This window comes from Sinocyclocheilus grahami, unplaced genomic scaffold (assembly GCF_001515645.1).
Source record: "Sinocyclocheilus grahami isolate Dianchi unplaced genomic scaffold, SAMN03320097.WGS_v1.1 scaffold709.1, whole genome shotgun sequence".
Classification (NCBI taxonomy): domain Eukaryota; kingdom Metazoa; phylum Chordata; class Actinopteri; order Cypriniformes; family Cyprinidae; genus Sinocyclocheilus; species Sinocyclocheilus grahami.
The window spans coordinates 66,543-85,706 of NW_015505888.1; the positions used below are offsets into that span (position 1 = coordinate 66,543).

The window sequence follows — 19,164 nt, forward strand, 5'->3', positions numbered from 1 at the left end:
TATACCATGTAAGTAATTTAAATGTATTATTTTGCAATATCCAAATATAGTTTTGCTGAGGATATTGAAAGCAGATGATGTAAATCATGATGCATCATATCACATTAGAAATGTAGTTGCAAATCTCTGAGTTGTCAAGTGGGCCAAGCAGCACTTTATTGGTTAACTGCTCCATAAAAAAGGAAAATAATAGAGATGCACCAATATTTATAGGCCAATATTTATAGCCAACAGTTAGGGCCGACATATCCTGTCAATCAAAAGAGGGCAGGAAAAAACAATGAATTTGTGCTTTATGTAAAGAAAATGTTAAGAAAACAGTTTGATGTTCAATTAGTAGTAATTATATTAATTAATAAGATTCAGAAACTTTAGAAATATTAATTTATTCTTCAGATTTTAGTTAATGTGACTTGATATTAATTTCAGTAACCTGCTTATGTCTATAACTAATACCAGTTACTCTAAAAATGTATTTGCTATTTGCAAATTCTATTTGCATTTCTTTCAAAATTGTGTAATTAATTATCATTAATTTAAAACATTGGTCTCAATTCCTGGAGGGCCACAGCTCTACCAAAGTCCCTTTCAAGGAAAGTCTGTTCACTCAGCCACCATATTTGCAACACCTATTTCGGGCATCCAAGACCACATTACTAGACACTCGTGAGTGTGCGGGATGCGGGAGAATAAAATGATTCACGGGACTCCCTTAAAATAGAAATATCTAAACATAAAATATCTAAAACAAATAAATTGTTATACATCCATTGCACAAAAGCAACAAGAACTAATATAAACGATTAGCAGGCATAAGCATAGGCTGGGTTTCTATTTAGGCTATAACACGTGTTTTGCAGCCTTGAGCAATGTTGATTTCTGGAACGCAGTGGCCAGTCAGGAGTGCAGTGCTGAAATTTGCGTGCTCACGAATCCTCTCATTATAATAACACAAATTGTAGACATGAAAGATTCATTATGCATATATTCATTGTGTTACAGAGATTTGTGAGATTGCGTAGAACTAATATGTCTTTTAGAGATTATAAATGCAGCATTCTTTGCTGGCATTCTGCCATGCATGCAGCAGCCGCTTGCTTTAGTTTTGTGAATGTTGATGCTTTAATAACAAATATTTATCTGGAGCGTTTATGCTGCGATTTCATAAATTTCATTGATGTAGTCACAGAAAAAAGTAACGTAACTAGTAATGTAACTAATTACTTTTAAAATAAAGTAATCAGAACAGTAACATGATTACTTTTAAAAGGAGTAATCAGTAATTTAATTACATTTTCAGAATAACTTGCCCAACACTGTCCAAGACCAAGTCCTATCTATTTGAATGGGGGAATCGTGAAATCTGAAAAACTGCTTGCTGAAGTCACAATTAAATAACATATTTCAAATCAGCAACAAAATCTGACACGAACTGTCCCATAAAAGTTGTTTCCTATACTCAAATAGCGTTTAAAACGTTTATTTTTCAGGCGGGACTAGCTGATGCGCATGTGCAGTCCTAAGCACGAGTCTCGGGTTTCTATGGGAACCGTAGCTTCTACGGCAGCTGCAGTGACGCGATGACTATAGCAATCAGTGATTGGCTCTTGCATTTAGAAGGCGGGATTATTCCGCCATGTTGCGCGTTGCAGTTTCTCCCATTCATAAGTACAGGAGTGAACCGTCTTTGTATATCTATTGTCTTTGGCTCTGCACAGTTTAGCTCCAACCCTAATTAAACACACCTGATCCAGCTAATCAAGTTCTTTAGGATTACTAGAAACTTCCAAGCAAGTGTGAGTTGGAGCTGGTTGGAGCTAAACTGCGTAGAGCTGCGGCCCTCCAGGAATTGAGTTTGAGACCACTGATTTAAAAGAAAGTATAAAAGGCAAAACCACCAAACTACCGGTGTCGTTAACGGTATCGGCAGATATCACTCTGAATAATCGTATATCGTTCTCAGTGGAGAAATTTACTATCGGTACTATCTCTAGAAAATAATCAATACATTAATTTAAATTGTTACATTGGTTTATGGCCCATGTTTGTACAATGCCTCATTGATTATTCATCTTCTCTCATCTTTAGAATTGCTTAATTTTGCCCCCACAGACAGCTATTTGATCTTTATGTTGGCTGAAGCTTTTTAACAGGATATGTCTTCACAACTGAAACAGTTTATTAAGCAATAAATCCCAGAGGACTGACCTAGGTATCAAAAACATTGTAGACAGATGTCACAATAGTTTTGCAATAAATTGACTTGTATAATACAAGTGCTGTGTTTTTATGTAGTTTAACTTCTATGCATATAAATATGAGGAATTAAAGGCTGAAATTCTAAACTCTCTTGCATTATGCATATTTTGATCTCAAAACAAAATATAATTGCACATGATGACTCGACTTTAGTGTTTCAATAGTTTTGGACAATCTATTTCTGCCCCTGGTCTCCTCTGTGTATTGTAGTGAAATGGATGGTAATTCCCGGACGAGGAGGAGGAGAATCAAAGTCAGAGTGCAGCAGCATTTATTGAGTCTTGCAATGGAGGCTATAGAGCAGGCAGATCAGACTGTGAACCAGGAAGTGCAAAATATCAAAGAAGATGTGAAGGACAATGCTGAGGAAGCTGAAAATCTGGATTTTGATGTCGATACTGAAGTTGATGACTTGTATATGGTTAGTGATCCTGATGAAGATTTTTGCTCTGATAATCCTGAAGAGGACCCCCATAATGATGCTAAAAGGAAACTGGCTGAATGGGCAGCTAACCGAAATGTGTCTCATTCTGCACTTTCAGAACTATTAGGTATACTTCTGGAGCTAGGACTGGATTTACCAAAGGATCCCAGAACTCTCCTGAGTACACTGAAAGAATGTGATGTGAAAGAAATGGGTCAGGGTAGCTACTACCATTTTGGCCTTACAAGTGCAATCATTTCAGAATTGAAAATTACAAGCGAGAGTGAACTGACAACAGATACACTGACTGTTCGTGTGAATGTTGATGGATTACCTCTTTCTAGGAGCTCTAATATGCAGTTGTGGCCTATATTAGGTAAAATAGTTGAATTACCAAAATCAAATGTGTTTATAATAGGTGTCTATGCAGGTCCCTGTAAACCTGAATCTGTAAATGACTACATGCATGATTTTATAGAAGACTTAAAAGTTGTCACAGCAGTTGGTGTAACTTTTAATGGTAAACATTACAATGTACCACTGCCGGATGCTTTTATCTGTGACACTCCTGCAAGAGCCTTTTTAAAATGTATCAAAGGTCATGGTGGCTACAGTTCTTGTGAGCGTTGCACACAGTATGGCATTTATCTTGATGGCAAAGTTGTGTTTCCTGACATGGATTCCAGCCCAAGGACAGATATTCAGTTTGATCAAATGTCTGATGAAGACCACCATCGATCTAAATCACCTCTCCATGGCCTAGGCATTGGCATGGTTTCCAGTTTTCCTTTGGACTATATGCATTTAGTTTGCTTAGGCATTGTCCGTAAATTAATTGCTCTGTGGTTTAAGGGACCATTGCATTGTCGGGTTTCGTCTTCTGCTCTATCCGCTATCTCTGATCACTTGAAACTGTGTAGGCAATGCTTACCTCGGAACTTCTCCAGAAAGCCACGTTCTCTGACTGAGTACAGCCAATGGAAGGCTACAGAATTCAGACAGTTTTTATTATATACAGGACCTGTTGTGCTTTTTCAAAGACTGCCCCGTCAACAGTACAAAAACTTTCTTATTTTGTCATCTGCTATGAGAATACTTCTGTCTCCTATGTGTAGACAATACTATGGGTATGGGCAAAAATTATTAAGATGTTTTGTTACCAACTTTGCGAAGATATATGGGACAAAATTTCTGGCAAACAATACACACAGTCTTTTCTTTACATCATCTGCTAAATAGTACGGCCCTCTGGACTCAGTTTCATGTTTTCCATTCGAGAATTTTTTGGGACAGATGACAAAAATGGTGAGAAGGCCACAGAATCCTGTGCAACAAATTGTCAGGCGTATTCATGAAAGACAGTTGTTTGCTCACATACCTGAAGAAATGCCAGAAGATGCTAAACTGACACAGCGTCATGAATCTGGACCAGTGCTGGCAGAATTTTTCATGTACGATCAATACAAGATGTACAAAGACAAAGACACAATAATCTCAAACTCAGCTGGCACCAATTGTTTTGAACTTGAGGGAAGAGTTGGGATTGTGCGGAACATTGTGCATTCAACTGCAGGAACACGTGTGGTGTATGAACTTTTTGAGACAGGGACATCTTTTTTCAGCTACCCTATTGATTCCACATCTCTGGGAGTCCGTTTGCTTTCCATATTGTCTGGTCAGCTTTCCAGTGCTCCAGTAAAAGTCTTCACTAAACCAATGATTTTATTGCCTCTTGAGAGAATGTTTGTGGCTTTGCCTCAGCTACACACCACATAACTCATTGAACTTTGCAGGGTCTCCTCGTTTAGTGTTGTGGAATTTTTGGACGAAGTCGATACGGATGGCTGTAAGAAGATGGATATAATTCCAGTAGAATGGTTTAAGGGCACAGACAGAAAGTTATGCTGGTGGCCACCAGGCTCACTGGCCAACATAACCAAGGTGGTGAAAGAGCACACATCACCAGCCAGCAACTGGATAGTGTGCAATGTGCGTGAAATGGGAAATGCAGGTAACTGATTTTCCTCCTTTAATAAATAGAATAAATACTGTTATACTTTACTCACTTAAATTAGTTATTTGACCCTTGAACTCTTTATTTTTGTGTTAATTTATTTACATCTTGAGAAGAAATTACATAAAGGGCTGGTATAACTATAGGTTTTCAGTCTTGCCAAGTAGGATCACACCTGACCTGACACAGCTGAATCAAATCAGATGTGCTCTTGCTAGGTAGAAAAGAAAACCTGCAATCACAATAATACTATGCAGATAAGATATGCCATCTGATTTCTAGGCATATGCATATATTCTGCAACCAATATATATTTTGTGGTTAAAATTCTTTAGCAAATTTCAAAACTAGCCTTTCTGTGTATCATTGTGTTTTACAGCCACTTATTCCAAAGCCAGGGCTAAACTCCACCAAGCTGAATATTCATCAGACTTGACAGATACAGAAAATATCTCAAGAAAAATAAGGTTGGTGTTTGTGGAGCAATGCAGGCCAAATTCCATGCCTGCTAGAAATAATAAGAAATAGGGGTGGGTGATACAGCTAAACAATTTATCACAATATAATGTTTCGTGTCATTCGGTATCGATAACTTAGAGCTGCACAGTTCTGAATAAATTGAAAAACACCTATTTGTTTGCTGTGATCACGATTCTGAACTATTACTACAGGCTCTGACAAAATATTATTGATGCAATGTAATTTCACATTTGCAATTAATGTAAATTAATTGTTAAAAAAAAAATCAGTTTGAATGTATGGTTCAATGATTCGCTCATAAATACTTTTGTTTCATTACTGGATGAATCAGTGTATTTGAAAGAATCTGTTGAATGAAGATTCAATTTCAAAAAAAAAATTTTTAAACAGTCACCAGTCACCTGGTGGTGAAACAATGTAATCAATAAATGGTTATTTTAAGTGCCAAATTTCTTTCAAAATCTGATTTGCTCTATTTTAATTTTTAATTTTAATTTATTTTAAACCAAGAAACTGCCACACTGACGAGCTGACATGTCCTTTTTTTATTCACAGTCTCCTTGTTGCCGGCAGGTACTGTACGCCGTTTCATGTGTTTGTGTGTTCTGATTTCACATGCTGATTGTGTGACCCAACACAGCAACACAACTTTTTGGCTTTTCACTCGTAGTACTCGCCTTCTTCAAGGCATTTGATAGATTGTTTGTGATGCAGGGATGGTGCACGATTAAGGGTTGTAAATACAACCAAACTTCGTGTCTGTTTAAAATTTAGTGCATGTAAGTGAAACTGTATTGAGTTATATCAAACATTTTTTCTATTGTTATCGATGAAGGCAGATCGTCAATAAATATCGATACTGTTTTATCGCCCATGCCCAATATAAAAACAGAAGGTAAGGTGGGCCTTATATGTTTGTGTTAATTTCTGTAGGCCAAGTGCAAAACTTCTCCAGAGTCAACTGAGCACTCAGTTGGAATCAAGTGAGCATTCAGACTCTTCAGAGGAGCTTCCACCCACTCCACCAAACCAACTCCTTTGGCCAGCAAAGAAAGTGAGCAACTACTTTCAGAACCCCACTGACCAACATGTTGCCAGCTATACTCCCCTACGTAACACCAGTCATGCTGCCCAACAAGGTGCCAGCACCACAAACCGAGGCATTACCAGCCCCATAGCCACAGTTACCAGCCCTAGAGACCAAGGAGTTACCACCCCAACAGCCACAGTTACCAGCCCCACAGCCCGAGGAGTTAGCAGCTCCACAGCCCGTAGAGCTACCAGCCCCACAGCCACAGTTACCAGCCCCAGAGACCAAGGAGTTACCAGCGCAACACCCCGAGGAGTTAGCAGCTCCATAGCCCGTAGAGCTACCAGCCCCACAGCCACAGTTACCAGCCCCAGAGACCAAGGAGTTACCAGCGCAACACCCCGAGGAGTTAGCAGCTCCATAGCCCGTAGAGCTACCAGCCCCACAGCCACAATTACCAGCCCTACTTGTGAAGCCATGTTCACTAAGCTTTTGACAATCTTAGAAGAAGTGAAGGAGACACAACGTGTTCATGGTAAGATGTTGAATGCCCTGCTGAAAAAGCAAGACGGATCAGTGGTAGAGGTTCCTGAAGGAGTGGCTTTACCTCTGAAAACCCAGTCTGACCTTGAGGCTCTTGATCAGAAGTTGGGGGATCGTAGTGTCATGTCTGCTGTTGTAAGTTTACTTTATTTTATCATTACTATTATCTTTAATTATTTATTTCTCCTCCTGGAACTCTTAAGTTAAAAAAACGAAGTTTATGTAAACCATTGGTTTCTCCTTTTGGCTCTCATCCTTAGGTTACCATGGTGGCAGATGTAGGTGGCACAAGTGTAGATGATACAACAAGAAGAATGATGAAATACATCTTATCAAATGAGCTGGCATTGGAGTACAATTTCTTTGGTCGTCATGGGAAAAAAAAGTTTAAAGATTTGCGTCTTTTCAACATTGTGTATGGTAAGTATGACTTAAGTTGTTAATACTGTGATCTTAAATTTGATGGAAACACTTTACAATACGATTCCATTAGTTAATGCATTAGCTAACAATGAGCAATACTTTTGTTAGTTAATATTATTACTCTAGTTAAGCTAGTAGTTTCTGCTGGCGTATAGAAGTACTTAACGTAAGCTTTTAGTAATAAATGAAAAACAAACTTTTTTTGCTGATCCGAAAAATGATCTGATCCGTGAATCAAAATCTGTATTATGATCTGAACCGTGAGTTTTGTGATCCGTTGCACCACTAATATGTATGTACCAAGAGCTCCTGTAAAACCACAAATTCACACTTGGCAAATAAAGCTGATTCTGATTCTGATAGAATTTGCTTACATGTTTCACTTTTTGTAAGAAAACACCCCTACAACAACTGAAACTAAACAGTAGTGTTTTACTCTAGGATTACATAAAAATGTCATTTTAACATCAGTGTAATCATTTTAACATCAGTTTAGGAACTGAATAATAAAAAATAAAAATAAAACACTGCTTAGTCTTCACTCTATGAATTAAATATGCACTAATTCTTATTAAAGCTACAAAAGTTACTCAGTCAAGAACAGTGAGTGATTTTCTCTTTGTCTTTTGTTAATGGCCCCAAATATGGCAAGCTGTAGCGATATGCATATTGTGATATGTACATTTGCGATATTTCAATAATTGCACAGCCCTACTGCAGACAGTATGTCCGCTGTTACAGAATGATTACTTATTGAATTCCCATTGAAATGTTTCCTCCCGGCATCACAGATGGTCATGCCTACTTAAAAAGGGTTAATTCACCCAAAAATGAAATTTCAGTCATTAATCACTCACCCTCTTGTTGTTCCAAACCCGTAAGACCTTCGTTCATCTTCGGAACACAAATTAAGATATTTTTTATGAAATCTGAGACGATTCCCCCCTCCATAGACAGCAATGCAACTGACACTTTCAAGTCCCAGATAGGTAGAAAAGACATAGTTAAAATAGTCCATGTGACTCCAGTGGTTCAATCTTAATTTTATGAAGCGACAATAATACTTTTGTGCACCAAAAGAACAAAATTAACAGCTTTATTCAACAATGTATTTCAGTATTCCTTGGCAGCGTGGTGGTATTCTCGTTCACAAGAGCACATTGTTGAATAAAGTGTTTTTTTTTTTTGCACAAAAGTATTCTCGTCAAAATATCTTAATTTGTGTTCCAAAGATGAATGACGGACTTATGAGTTTAAAACAACATGAGAGGTGAGTGATTAATGACTGAAATTTAATTTTTGGGTGAACTAACCCTTTAATCCTGTAACGGGCATGTGCAGAAAGGTTGGGGGTGGGGGGCTTTGGGGGCTCGAGCCGGTGCCCTTTTTCAAAATTAACCCTTAAAATGGCAATACCAAAAACTTAGAATTTTCATTTTCCATCTTCTTAGGACACAAATAATAAAATGTTATGATTTTATTTTTATTTTTTTCAAAAACATGACTTTTATTTTTGATTTAATTGTTTGTATCCCCCAGGATATGTTGCCACTTTGGGGGTATAAATTCACTGTAAAAAGAAGGCTTGTTTGGCAATAACAAAATTTTGGCCAAAGTTTTAAAACATTTATTCTCTTATAACTTACTGTAAACTAAACATTTCGTTTTTTTCTGCAGTTGAAGAAAGTAGCCTAAATTATGTCAGTGATTTCTCTCATTTTAAAGAAAATTTAAAAAATATTTTTTTCCGGTCTGCAGTCTGATAAAAGTTAAGAAAATTAGCCTATAGATCTATAGCCTACAGGCTAATTTCATTCTTTCTTAACTTTTAACTTCTTAAAATTTGATATGAAGAATTTTAAATCAACTTCATAACAAATAGGCTAGGCTAATGAATTTTCGTCATAAGCAATATACGAACATAACGAATAACCTAGCTATTCTATAAAACAAAATTTTCATAAAAAATCATAAATCACGAATATGATTAAATAAAATTATTATATACATATATATATATATATATATATATATATAGTTTTATGTAAAATGGATAAGGAAATTGCAGTGCCTTGAATTCATTAAGTAACATTTTATTTCATTCTAACCTGTAACTCGACAAATGTAACAAAAAAAATCTTAATCGTAATTTTATTTATTGTTTGACTAAACATTTAAAAATAACGCTAGAAATGTTATAATTAAGGGAATTAAACATAGGCCTAGTCATTTGAAAATATATAATGAAATGTGTCTTTTTCAAGCAATAATTCCAAAAAGAGAAGCATCGAACTTAATGCAAAACATATTCAAGACACATTGCTGTGACATTTATTAGGAACACCAAAATAGCAGGAAAGCTATGTTTTTTTTGTTATATTAAGCACAAACTAAGAAAAGTAAAACAAACCTTAACATTTCAATAGCTAAAAGCACTGTGTTGTCCGCAGTGTTGTATTTGGTGGGGCGGGAGCAGCTGTGGGAGCGCGCTGTTTTTGTGAATTTTTTTTTTTTGTGTGGTTCGGCAGAATTTGTCCAGTAGTGACGCGCCAGTCGTTAAGTGTGTAGACTGACTCAGTCATTAGGTGTGTGCTCCTCTCTGACTGTCAAAGTATCTGCTCCAGTCGATGGTGACGGTCTTTTAGTGTTGAGGTCAGAATGTTTCTGCTAGTCCTGTAGTGTGGTCCCAGCCAGTTGGATAGCATCTGTGTATGCAGGGTATGCAGGTGCAAATCATTTGTTTTTTCCTGGGTTAAAATGGTTTTTGGTGGTGGCTGACAGTCATCCATACACACAGTAAAATGTTCCCTACCCACGTGATCCCAATACTAACAATAAGTTTAAAATATGGGGGGGCGCTGTTTTTTTGTTTTTTTTTTTTTTTTTTTTTTGGTTCGGTAGAATTTGTCCAGTCGTGATGCGCCAGTCGTTAAGTGTGTAGACTGACTCAGTCATTAGGTGTGTGCTCCTCTCTGACTGTCAAAGTATCTGCTCCAGTCGATGGTGACGGTCTTTTAGTGTTGAGGTCAGAATGTTTCTGCTAGTCCTGTAGTGTGGTCCCAGCCAGTTGGATAGCATCTGTGTATGCAGGGTATGCAGGTGCAAATCATTTGTTTTTTCCTGGGTTAAAATGGTTTTTGGTGGTGGCTGACAGTCATCCATACACACAGTAAAATGTTCCCTACCCACGTGATCCCAATACTAACAATAAGTTTAAAATAAATACAAAGAAACCGTTTGTGATTTTTGCTTATCCTATTTATTCATTAAATAAAAAACAATCACTGTCAGGACAGATAATAAAACAACTTGCTTACAACTACTTATGTAAACATTACCATTACCAAAGTAGTTAGAAAAAAAAGAATTGGTCATTTATTACACTTGGTTGCTCATTTTATTTATTTATTTATTTATTTGGCCAAATTTTCTTCCAGACTGTGACTGAGAATTAGGCTTCTCTCACTGTCATCCTTTCTTGGCCTCTTTGCAAAAAAAAGCTGTGATTTTTCCACTGGCCTTCTAGCTTTGTAAGATAAGATGCTTTTTTTGCTAGACCTGATAATTATTTTGGAAAATAATTATTAAAGAGTACCATTTAAAAAGTAGCCTTAAAAATGTATTTAACTAATAGTATAATTTTCTACCATATACAATTGAATAAAATTAGCAGCTAGATAACAGCAACTTGCTTTGTGCTTTGGTCTGGTTTCACTAGTCTAAACTAAATGATTTTATAGGTAATTTACTACACATTGTCATATAAATAACATGAAAATACTGTGATTTATTAAGGCTAAATCTTACTAACCACTCTTGCTAAATGGGGTAAACACACTTACGATCTCATTTTCTGAGTAAATGATTTGTTATAAACCGATTCAGACAGTGATGTCTCGTGAGAATCCGTGTATCATTCGATCATTCGTTTTTTTATTTAATATTGAAAGTAGAAAAATTAGAAAATGGCTCCTTTTTCATTTTTTTTGTTTTTTTTTTCATAAAACGAAAAATGAGAATTCAGCTTAAATATTCATTTTTCGTTCATGGGTGGAAAAATGAATAAACAGCTTGAATATTTGATTTCTACATGTGGGCGGGAATTAAACGCCCCTTTCTGCTGATTGGTCAGCCGAAGATCAAACCGTGCCATCATCAGTTCTTCTGCAGTATCACGCAGCAGAATAATAGTCCTCAGCTGCTGCAGTTGTACGGATTAATAACCCATTTTATCAATTTCATATTTTTCTCATCAAACAGACTAATGAATAGCTCGACACAACTCGTACAGGGGCAGAGTCTAGACAGGGCTTTCTTCTGTGTAGACCAGCAGTTCTTAAAGTGATCGGGGGTCCAAGAAATAATATAGCCTTAATATTGCTATAGCCTAAAGTATTTCCAGACTGTAAAGTCACTTTTTTTATCATGATACATAGGCCTACTGTGATTTATTCCAAAGTGACTTATATGATGCATTTAATGTAAAATAATCTAAATGAAGCCTTTTAAAAGACGAGTATTCCCTGTGGTTCATGTTTGTGGCATGCGCCAGAAAGAGGCTCAGCTGATGCAAAGAATAGAATTTATAGCTACACAGAAGAAAACCCTGTCTAGAAAATGACGAGTTGTGTCGAGCTATTCATTTGACTGTTTGTTTGATGAAAAAAAGATTAAATGTAGTTGCAATAAATGCGTTAAGAATCCATACAACTGCAGCAGTGGAGGACTATTATTATGCTGCAGAAGAACTGATGACGGCACGGTTTGATCTTCAGCTGACCAATCAGCAGAAAGGGGCGTTTAATTCCCGCCCACATGTAGAAATCAAATATTCAAGCTATTTATTCATTTCTCTACCCATGAAAGAAAGACGAAAATTTAAGCTGAATTCTTATTTCTCGCTTTTTGGAAAAAAATGAAAAAACGAAAAAGGAGCTGTTTTCTAATTTTTCTACTTTCAATATTAAATCAAAAAACGAATGATACACGGATTCGTGAGTTCAGTGTTGGACAGATCACTTGTTTTAACCATTAAATAAAATGAATGGTTCAAAGGAGTCGTTAGTTCGCGAATCTGACATTAGCGCACATGGTGTGTGGTAATCCCGGCTGTTAGGACATTGCAAAAATTTGTGTCAACACACAAAACGCTTCATCACTGCACAGGATTTTTATTCGTTAACTGAAAGTGTGGTTTACCTCAGCTGCACGTGTGGAACGCTTCTCAGAGAGGATAAGGTGACATGTTTTTTGAGCACAACTCACACCCAGCTGTAATTCAGGGGGGAAAAATTCCCCGAATGCGCCACATGAAACAAGTATTCGGTCTTCCGTCCTTTTTGTAACCGGAAGTGTAAGAGACGCGCTGAACACGAGATGAGAGCGATACAAAAGGGGTTAAAAAGGTTTATATTGTAATAATTCATTTAATGTGGTTATAAGCAACTTTATAATACTTTATGGTTGATGATTATAAATCGTTTTAGAATGATGATTGCTGATTTAAGCTGATGAAGTGGGTGTTTATCAAGCTGTGAAACTCGGGATTTGGTAAGTTTATGTTTTTTTTTTTTTGAAAGATGTATTTTGTTACTATGCATATCATTATGCATGTTGTAAAGATTGTTTGAATATTTTCTGATTGTTAATATGATTTATTTTGGAATGTTGAGTGATATATTCTGCTTAGCAATTAATGAATATTAATTTCCATATTCTCAATATGCCTGTAAAATAACACGTTCAATATGAAAGTGGATATGGATGTTTAAACACTCAGTTTAAAGAGAAAATGATATAGAGATAATTTTGAATGTTAATGACACTGTTTTGTTAAAAGTCATGTTTATTGGTTGAGTTGAGAACCTCTCTCATGGATTTAAGATGGCAGGCCACCAAGAAAAAAATTGAATGCTGATTTCTGAAACTGGGAAAAAGACACTTTTGCTGCATTACAAGGATTCTTTAAATTCTTCAACTTTCTTCAATTGGGAGGACATTCTCTTTTGTTCGGGTACTTCTTTGAACTGGTAGGATTTAACTGATTTTGCACTCACCCACTGGATTTCTTACAGGACTTTCTGGAAGATATTCAAAGACAATTCAGACAAAGAGTTCTAATGAGTATTGTTTATTGAATGTTATTGAATGTGAGTCGGATGTAAATTTTGGATTTATTTTTATTTGAACATTTTAGTTGTCAAGAAGTTCCAATTTGGTTGAATTTTGGGTATATAACATTGTATCTTGTTTAAGGGTTAATTTGGTTTGTCTAAACGGTATAGAAATGAATAACGCTAAAAGCAAAATAGAATAAGAACCCTAAACTCAAAAAGTCAAAGTCTTACTAAAATCTGCGTACACAGAGATAGCGTAGATAAATTATATTAAATTGTTTAAGAAAAACATGGAGAGAAAACAAATCTTAAAAAATAAGAAGAAAGCCAAAGACAACAGAGAATTCATATTTTGTGTATAATTTTATTTTTATTATTGTTGTTGTTGTTTCAAATTTAGTTTCATGCCATTCAGGTGACTGTTCAATTATAATATATATTATTTGAGTATCTTCCTCTAGTGCTGTGTTCAAAATATCGATACAACGATGTATCGTCACAGAGTTTTGATGATACGAGTATCGATACAGCTGGCCCTGTATCGATATTGTGGCACGTGTGCAGCAGTGGACCACGCTTAATTTTACAGTTTAAAATTGAGTAGAAAAGTGCGAGGTTTCTAAAAAAGAGTATAGAGTATATGTTGTAGCCTATATATGAATAGAGCATATATAGGCTACAACAAGGTTTAAACTGGCTGCAGAGGAACACAACTGGGTTGCCTGATATAAAGAGACGTAATCCCCGAAACAGAGCTTTACACTTGCGCAATACGGAAATATCTGCTAAATGTGCTACTTATCTTTGTCAACCTGGCAACCATGTGCACGCACGTTCTCTCTCCACTGTGGATAAATGCGCTTGCTTTCTGAAAACACCGGTTAGCTTGCCGTTTAGCGATCTCCACTTCAATATTCTAGTCTCAGAAAAGTGTAATTCTCCAACTGTTCATTTACGACACACAGAGAGAGAAAGAGAGGCTGTGTATGTATGAATTACCACCGTTTGCCGCGTTTCTCTATTAACAGTGGCTTTAATCCCTTTAGAAACAATGATGCTACCAGCTCCTTGTTGAGAAAGATAATGTAGCTCTTGAGTGATTAAGCTATTTAGTTGATAAAACTGCAGGGCAGCGTTAAAAAGTTTGTTCCTGAATGTCTGAGTGCGGCCGCAACGTGATCTGTGTGTGTGACTGAACTTAACATCAAACTGCTTCTGTTTCACACAAATGCTGGCACAGACGTACATGTTCGGCTAGAGTTGCTTTGAACTCGTGCATCTTCGGAAGCGGAGCTGCACGGAAAGTTACAAAAAATGTTGTGCACACCGCCACGCGAAACGACGTTGCACGCACTCAAAGCGACCTTCCGCCAACACCGCGATGACGTCATATTTGCCGCGCGCACCTAAGCGAACTTGCGGAAATATATTCGAATACAATACATTACAATATGAATTTATTAGAACGAGTACATTATTATTTATGGGCTTAAAAACAAGATGCAAAAATATATATGAAAATATCTGAATATTGTACCTGGTGTGGAGTGCCCAATGTAAACATGAAACATATGCCATTACCTATATTGTTCTGTGGTACAGTTATGGAGGCCATTCATAATGCAGAGATCAACTGCCTGCTTTGCCAATAATTAGAAATGGCACTATTGTATGCAGTGTTTAATAAACGGCTGTTTTACAAAATTCTGCTGAGGTGAAATTCAGTGCAGTCCTGTATCGTGATACGCATTGTATCGTGGCCTCTGTATCGTGATACGTATCGTATCGTGACTTTGCTGGTGATACACAGCCCAATCTTCCTCACATGACTTTGTGATTCATTTACTGCCAGTATTATTTCTGTTCTCCACTAACCTAGAAACTGGTCCATTGCTCCAGCTTATGTTGAGGGCACTTGTTACACAAAACTTGGCGAGCCAGCCAGGGGAACAGTGGTAGTAAATATCTTCTGAATGGGTTTCTGAAGTTCCTGAAAAGGAAAAAAAAATCAGATTATACAGACCTGAGCTTGCGTTAATTCACAGAAACATGGATATTGTTGAAACAGAAAATGTTAAAGTTGCGAACTCAGTGATAGTTTGTGGGTTAACTGACACTGAGCTTGATGAAGCGTTAGTTGACTTTCTAAATAAACATGGACGTGTTAGTAAACATCTGAGAGTAGATGGCCTTTTCATAGAGACTTTATTGTAGAGTATGAAAGCTGTTCTGCCCTTGTGATTCTTGAGCCTATGCTGCCATACACTTTCAGAAGCCCTCACAATGTCTCTTATGTCATATCACTTTTGTCAAGTGCTTACTTGCCAGCAGCAACCAAGCCTGTTACTTTGCTGAGCTGCAGAAATTAGCTACGATTAGTGGAAAGACTTCTGAGGAACTTCTGAGAGAACAGTTATCTTAAGCCACTACATCAAGTGCTGAAATTGCAACAGATGAGAATGAACCAAAGATTTCCTTGGGGAATGGCACTCCCACACATGATCCTCTTACCTCATTCAAGGGAGGGAAAAGCGCAGAAGCTTGTCAAAGCCCAGAGACTTTGAACGTTCAGTGGTCTTTGAAAAGAGAACGTCAGCTTTCAATGTGGCTGATGTAAACCCATCCGAAATCCAACGTGTGGTAGTTGAGCACCTAATAAAGAATGAGGGAATTCCACACATGCATGCACTTTCCAGACTTAGAGTGTTCTCTGGGAAAATTCCACGTCCGAGCACTGAAGTTGATTATGATGCTTGGAGAGGGAGTATTGAACTGATTCTCCAGGATCCTTCTCTTTCTGATTTGCACCGTTCCAGGAAAATATTAGACAGTTTGTTACCTCCAGCATTAGAAATTGTGAGACATTTGGGTGCAACAGCCCCACCTAATGCATACCTTGACATTCTGGATTCTGCATTCGATGCAGTCAAGGATGGGGACGATCTTTTTGCAAGATTATTGAACACATTGCAAAATGCAGGAGAAAAGCCCTCCTTGTATCTGCAGCGTTTACAAACAGCTCTCTTAAAAGCAATGAAAAGAGGTGCAGTTTCCAATGCTGAAGCTGATAAACAGCTCTTGAAACAGCTCTGCCGAGGCTGTTGGAATGACGCGTTAATAGCAAACCTTCAGCTTGAGGGTAAACGAGACAGTCCACCTTCATTCTCCAAAACTGCTATTGCAGTTGCGCAATAAAGAGAATCGACATTCTGCCAAAGAGAGCCGTAAGCATCTGAATGTGCATCGTCAAAAAGCCAGCTCCAATGTGGTATCCACAAGCTCTTTTGACTGGGAGCAGGGTGCAGCATTGGAGGGGAGTGAAATTGCAGACCTGAGACAGCAAGTCACAAAACTTCAAAGTCAGCTCAGAAAGCTAAAAAGACAGAGAAACATGTGCCACTGCAAAGTGATGATGTGCTTGAATTGAAGAAACAGATTGCAGAACTTCAGAGTCATTTCACAAAGCTAGGATCCCAGAAGCCTCTAAAGCAAGAAGAAGACTGTGAGACCAAACAGGCTTGCTCTAAGCCCACTGCTTCAGCTGTTGTGCAAAGTCCCAAGATAGACCTGAGCCAGGTTACTGTTACCGCTGTGGCGAAGATGGACATATCACATCTGGTTGCGAGAGCGATCCCAACCCACCTTTAGTGAACGAAAAATGGAAGCAGCTGAGAGAACGACAAAGTCTGTGGGACCGCCAGCAGTGCCCAGTGGTCTCAGAGTCTTTAAACTGGAATTAGCCCCTGTAGCGAGATGTACAAGGGCTACCGTATGCAAAACTAGTCTCAAAGCATCCACAGGAAGGAGTAGTTCTGAGTTTTCCCATAGTAGAAGTCCGTTGGCCAGCCTCCCAAAGGGGCTGATGGGGGCAAAGTGTACTGCTCAAGTATACATAGAAGGGAAACTATGTTCCTGCCTCTTGGACACCGGGTCGCAAGTGACGACAATCTCTCAATCCTATCATGAGCAAAACCTGCCTGAACTAAGTATAATCCCTTTGGAGAATCTTTTAGAAGTGGAGGCTGCGAATGGACAAGTAGTGCCCTATTTGGGGTATGTAGAAATGAGGGTCAAGTTTCCTGAAGATTTTCTTAGAAAAATTTTCTTGAAGAGTTGTTAGACTCCCCAGCGCTAATGCCGCTGTTGTTCCTGCAGGGCAGAATCTTGTCTTGGAGGGAGTTGTAAGTGTAAAGGGACAATTGACAGATAGGTGGGTAGTGATGGAACCCACCTCTCATTCTTTTGTTCCTGGAGGACTTTTAATCGCTAGCTGTCTTTTTAAATTACCTAAGCATCCATCCTGTAAAGTCCCTGTAGTGGTTAAAAATGAAACAGAGCATGATATCACCATTCCTGGAAAGAGTGTAATTGTGGATGTCCATGCCATACAGAGAGTAATTTCAAATAAGAGCGATCAGAAGGGAGACATGTCCTCAAAAGTAGAAGAGAAGTCTACAAAGGAACTCTGTTTTGACTTTGGCGACTCTCCATTACCTAAAGAATGGAAGGAGAGGATTACCCAGAAGTTACGGGACATGTCAGAAGTTTTTGCTGTACATGATTTTGATGTTGGACGAACTGACAAGGTTAAGCACAGCATCAAGCTACATGATAATACTCCTTTCAAGCACGGGGTCAGACCCATACATCCTGATGACTTTGAAGCGGTTCGTCAACATCTGGAAAAGTTGCTTGAGGCTGAAATCATCCAAGAATCAGAATCATCCTTTTCGTCACCCATTGTGGTTGTCAAAAAAAAATGGCGATGTGAGGCTGTGTATCGATTATTGTAAATTGAACACGCAGACCATAAAGGATGCTTACGCACTTCCAAATCTCGAGGAAGCCTTTTTCGGCACTCCGTGGATCTAAGTGGTTTTCAGTGCTTGATCTTAAATCTGGCTATAACCAGATTGAAGTGGAGGAAAAGGATGAGCCCAAAACTGCTTTTGTTTGTCTCCTGTGGTTTTGGGAGTTTAATTGTATGCCCCAGGGGATAACGAATGCTCCTAGCACATTTCAACGACTTATGGAGAAGTGTATAGGCGACATTAACCTCACTGATGTCCTGGTATTCTTGAAGGATTTGATCGTATTTTCTGAGACGTTAGAAGAACATGAAACCCGCCTTTTGCATGTCCTAAATCGCTTGAAAGAGTATGGACTGAAGCTTTCAGTAGAGAAATGTAAATTTCTCCAGACCTCTGTTAGGTATTTGGGACATATTGTCTCACAGAATGGCGTGGAAACTGAACCTCAGAAAATACAGACAAACAAAACCTGGCCAAGTCCCAAAACCCTCAAGGAATTACGTTCCTTCTTGGGGTTTTCTGGCTATTATCGCCGTTTCATCCGAGATTACGCCAAGATCGCAAAGCCACTAAATGACTTGACTGTCGGATACCCACCTCTCTGTAAGAACTGTAAAGGCAAGAACAAGAGTATGTCCTACCTGAGTCCCAAAATGCCTTTTGGAGGAAGATGGACACAAAGTTGTCAACATGCTTTACAACACTCCTAGAGAAACTCACCACAGCACCAGTGTTAGGATTTGCTGATGACCTCGCGTGGGCTTCGGGAGACCTGACCCCACCGGGGGCCCGACGGGAGCCCCCCAAAATCCGAGACCCCCAAATGCAGTACTGCCTTCCACCACCCGTCCCACTCTAGGAATATTGCAATGGGATTCTGGCCCATTCATATAGTCTAGGGGTGGATGCTTTCTCGATGATTTACAAGTAGGTAAAATTGCAAGTGGGACGTGTGTCCACTTGTCATTTAATGAATGGGATCACTATAATAGGTTAGTGGAAGGATTGTCCACTAACCACTTAAAATGTCCCCCATACAATAAATTGAGAGAAAGAAATCTGAG

At 38.1% G+C, this 19,164-nt stretch overlaps 1 protein-coding gene across 1 annotated transcript in view; it reads left to right on the plus strand.

Annotated features, from left to right (window-relative positions):
* The window catches only part of LOC107560069 (uncharacterized), a 23,261-nt gene extending 4,302 nt beyond the window's left edge, over positions 1-18,959 (plus strand). The window contains exons 2-10 of the mRNA XM_016244123.1: positions 4,477-4,694; positions 5,077-5,164; positions 5,733-5,750; positions 6,111-6,885; positions 7,011-7,170; positions 15,811-15,902; positions 16,719-16,865; positions 18,526-18,730; positions 18,811-18,959. Coding sequence (XP_016099609.1) covers positions 4,477-4,694; positions 5,077-5,164; positions 5,733-5,750; positions 6,111-6,885; positions 7,011-7,170; positions 15,811-15,902; positions 16,719-16,865; positions 18,526-18,730; positions 18,811-18,959 — 1,852 coding nt within the window. The remainder of the gene's footprint in view (positions 1-4,476; positions 4,695-5,076; positions 5,165-5,732; positions 5,751-6,110; positions 6,886-7,010; positions 7,171-15,810; positions 15,903-16,718; positions 16,866-18,525; positions 18,731-18,810) is intronic.
* The last annotated feature ends 205 nt before the right edge of the window (positions 18,960-19,164 follow it).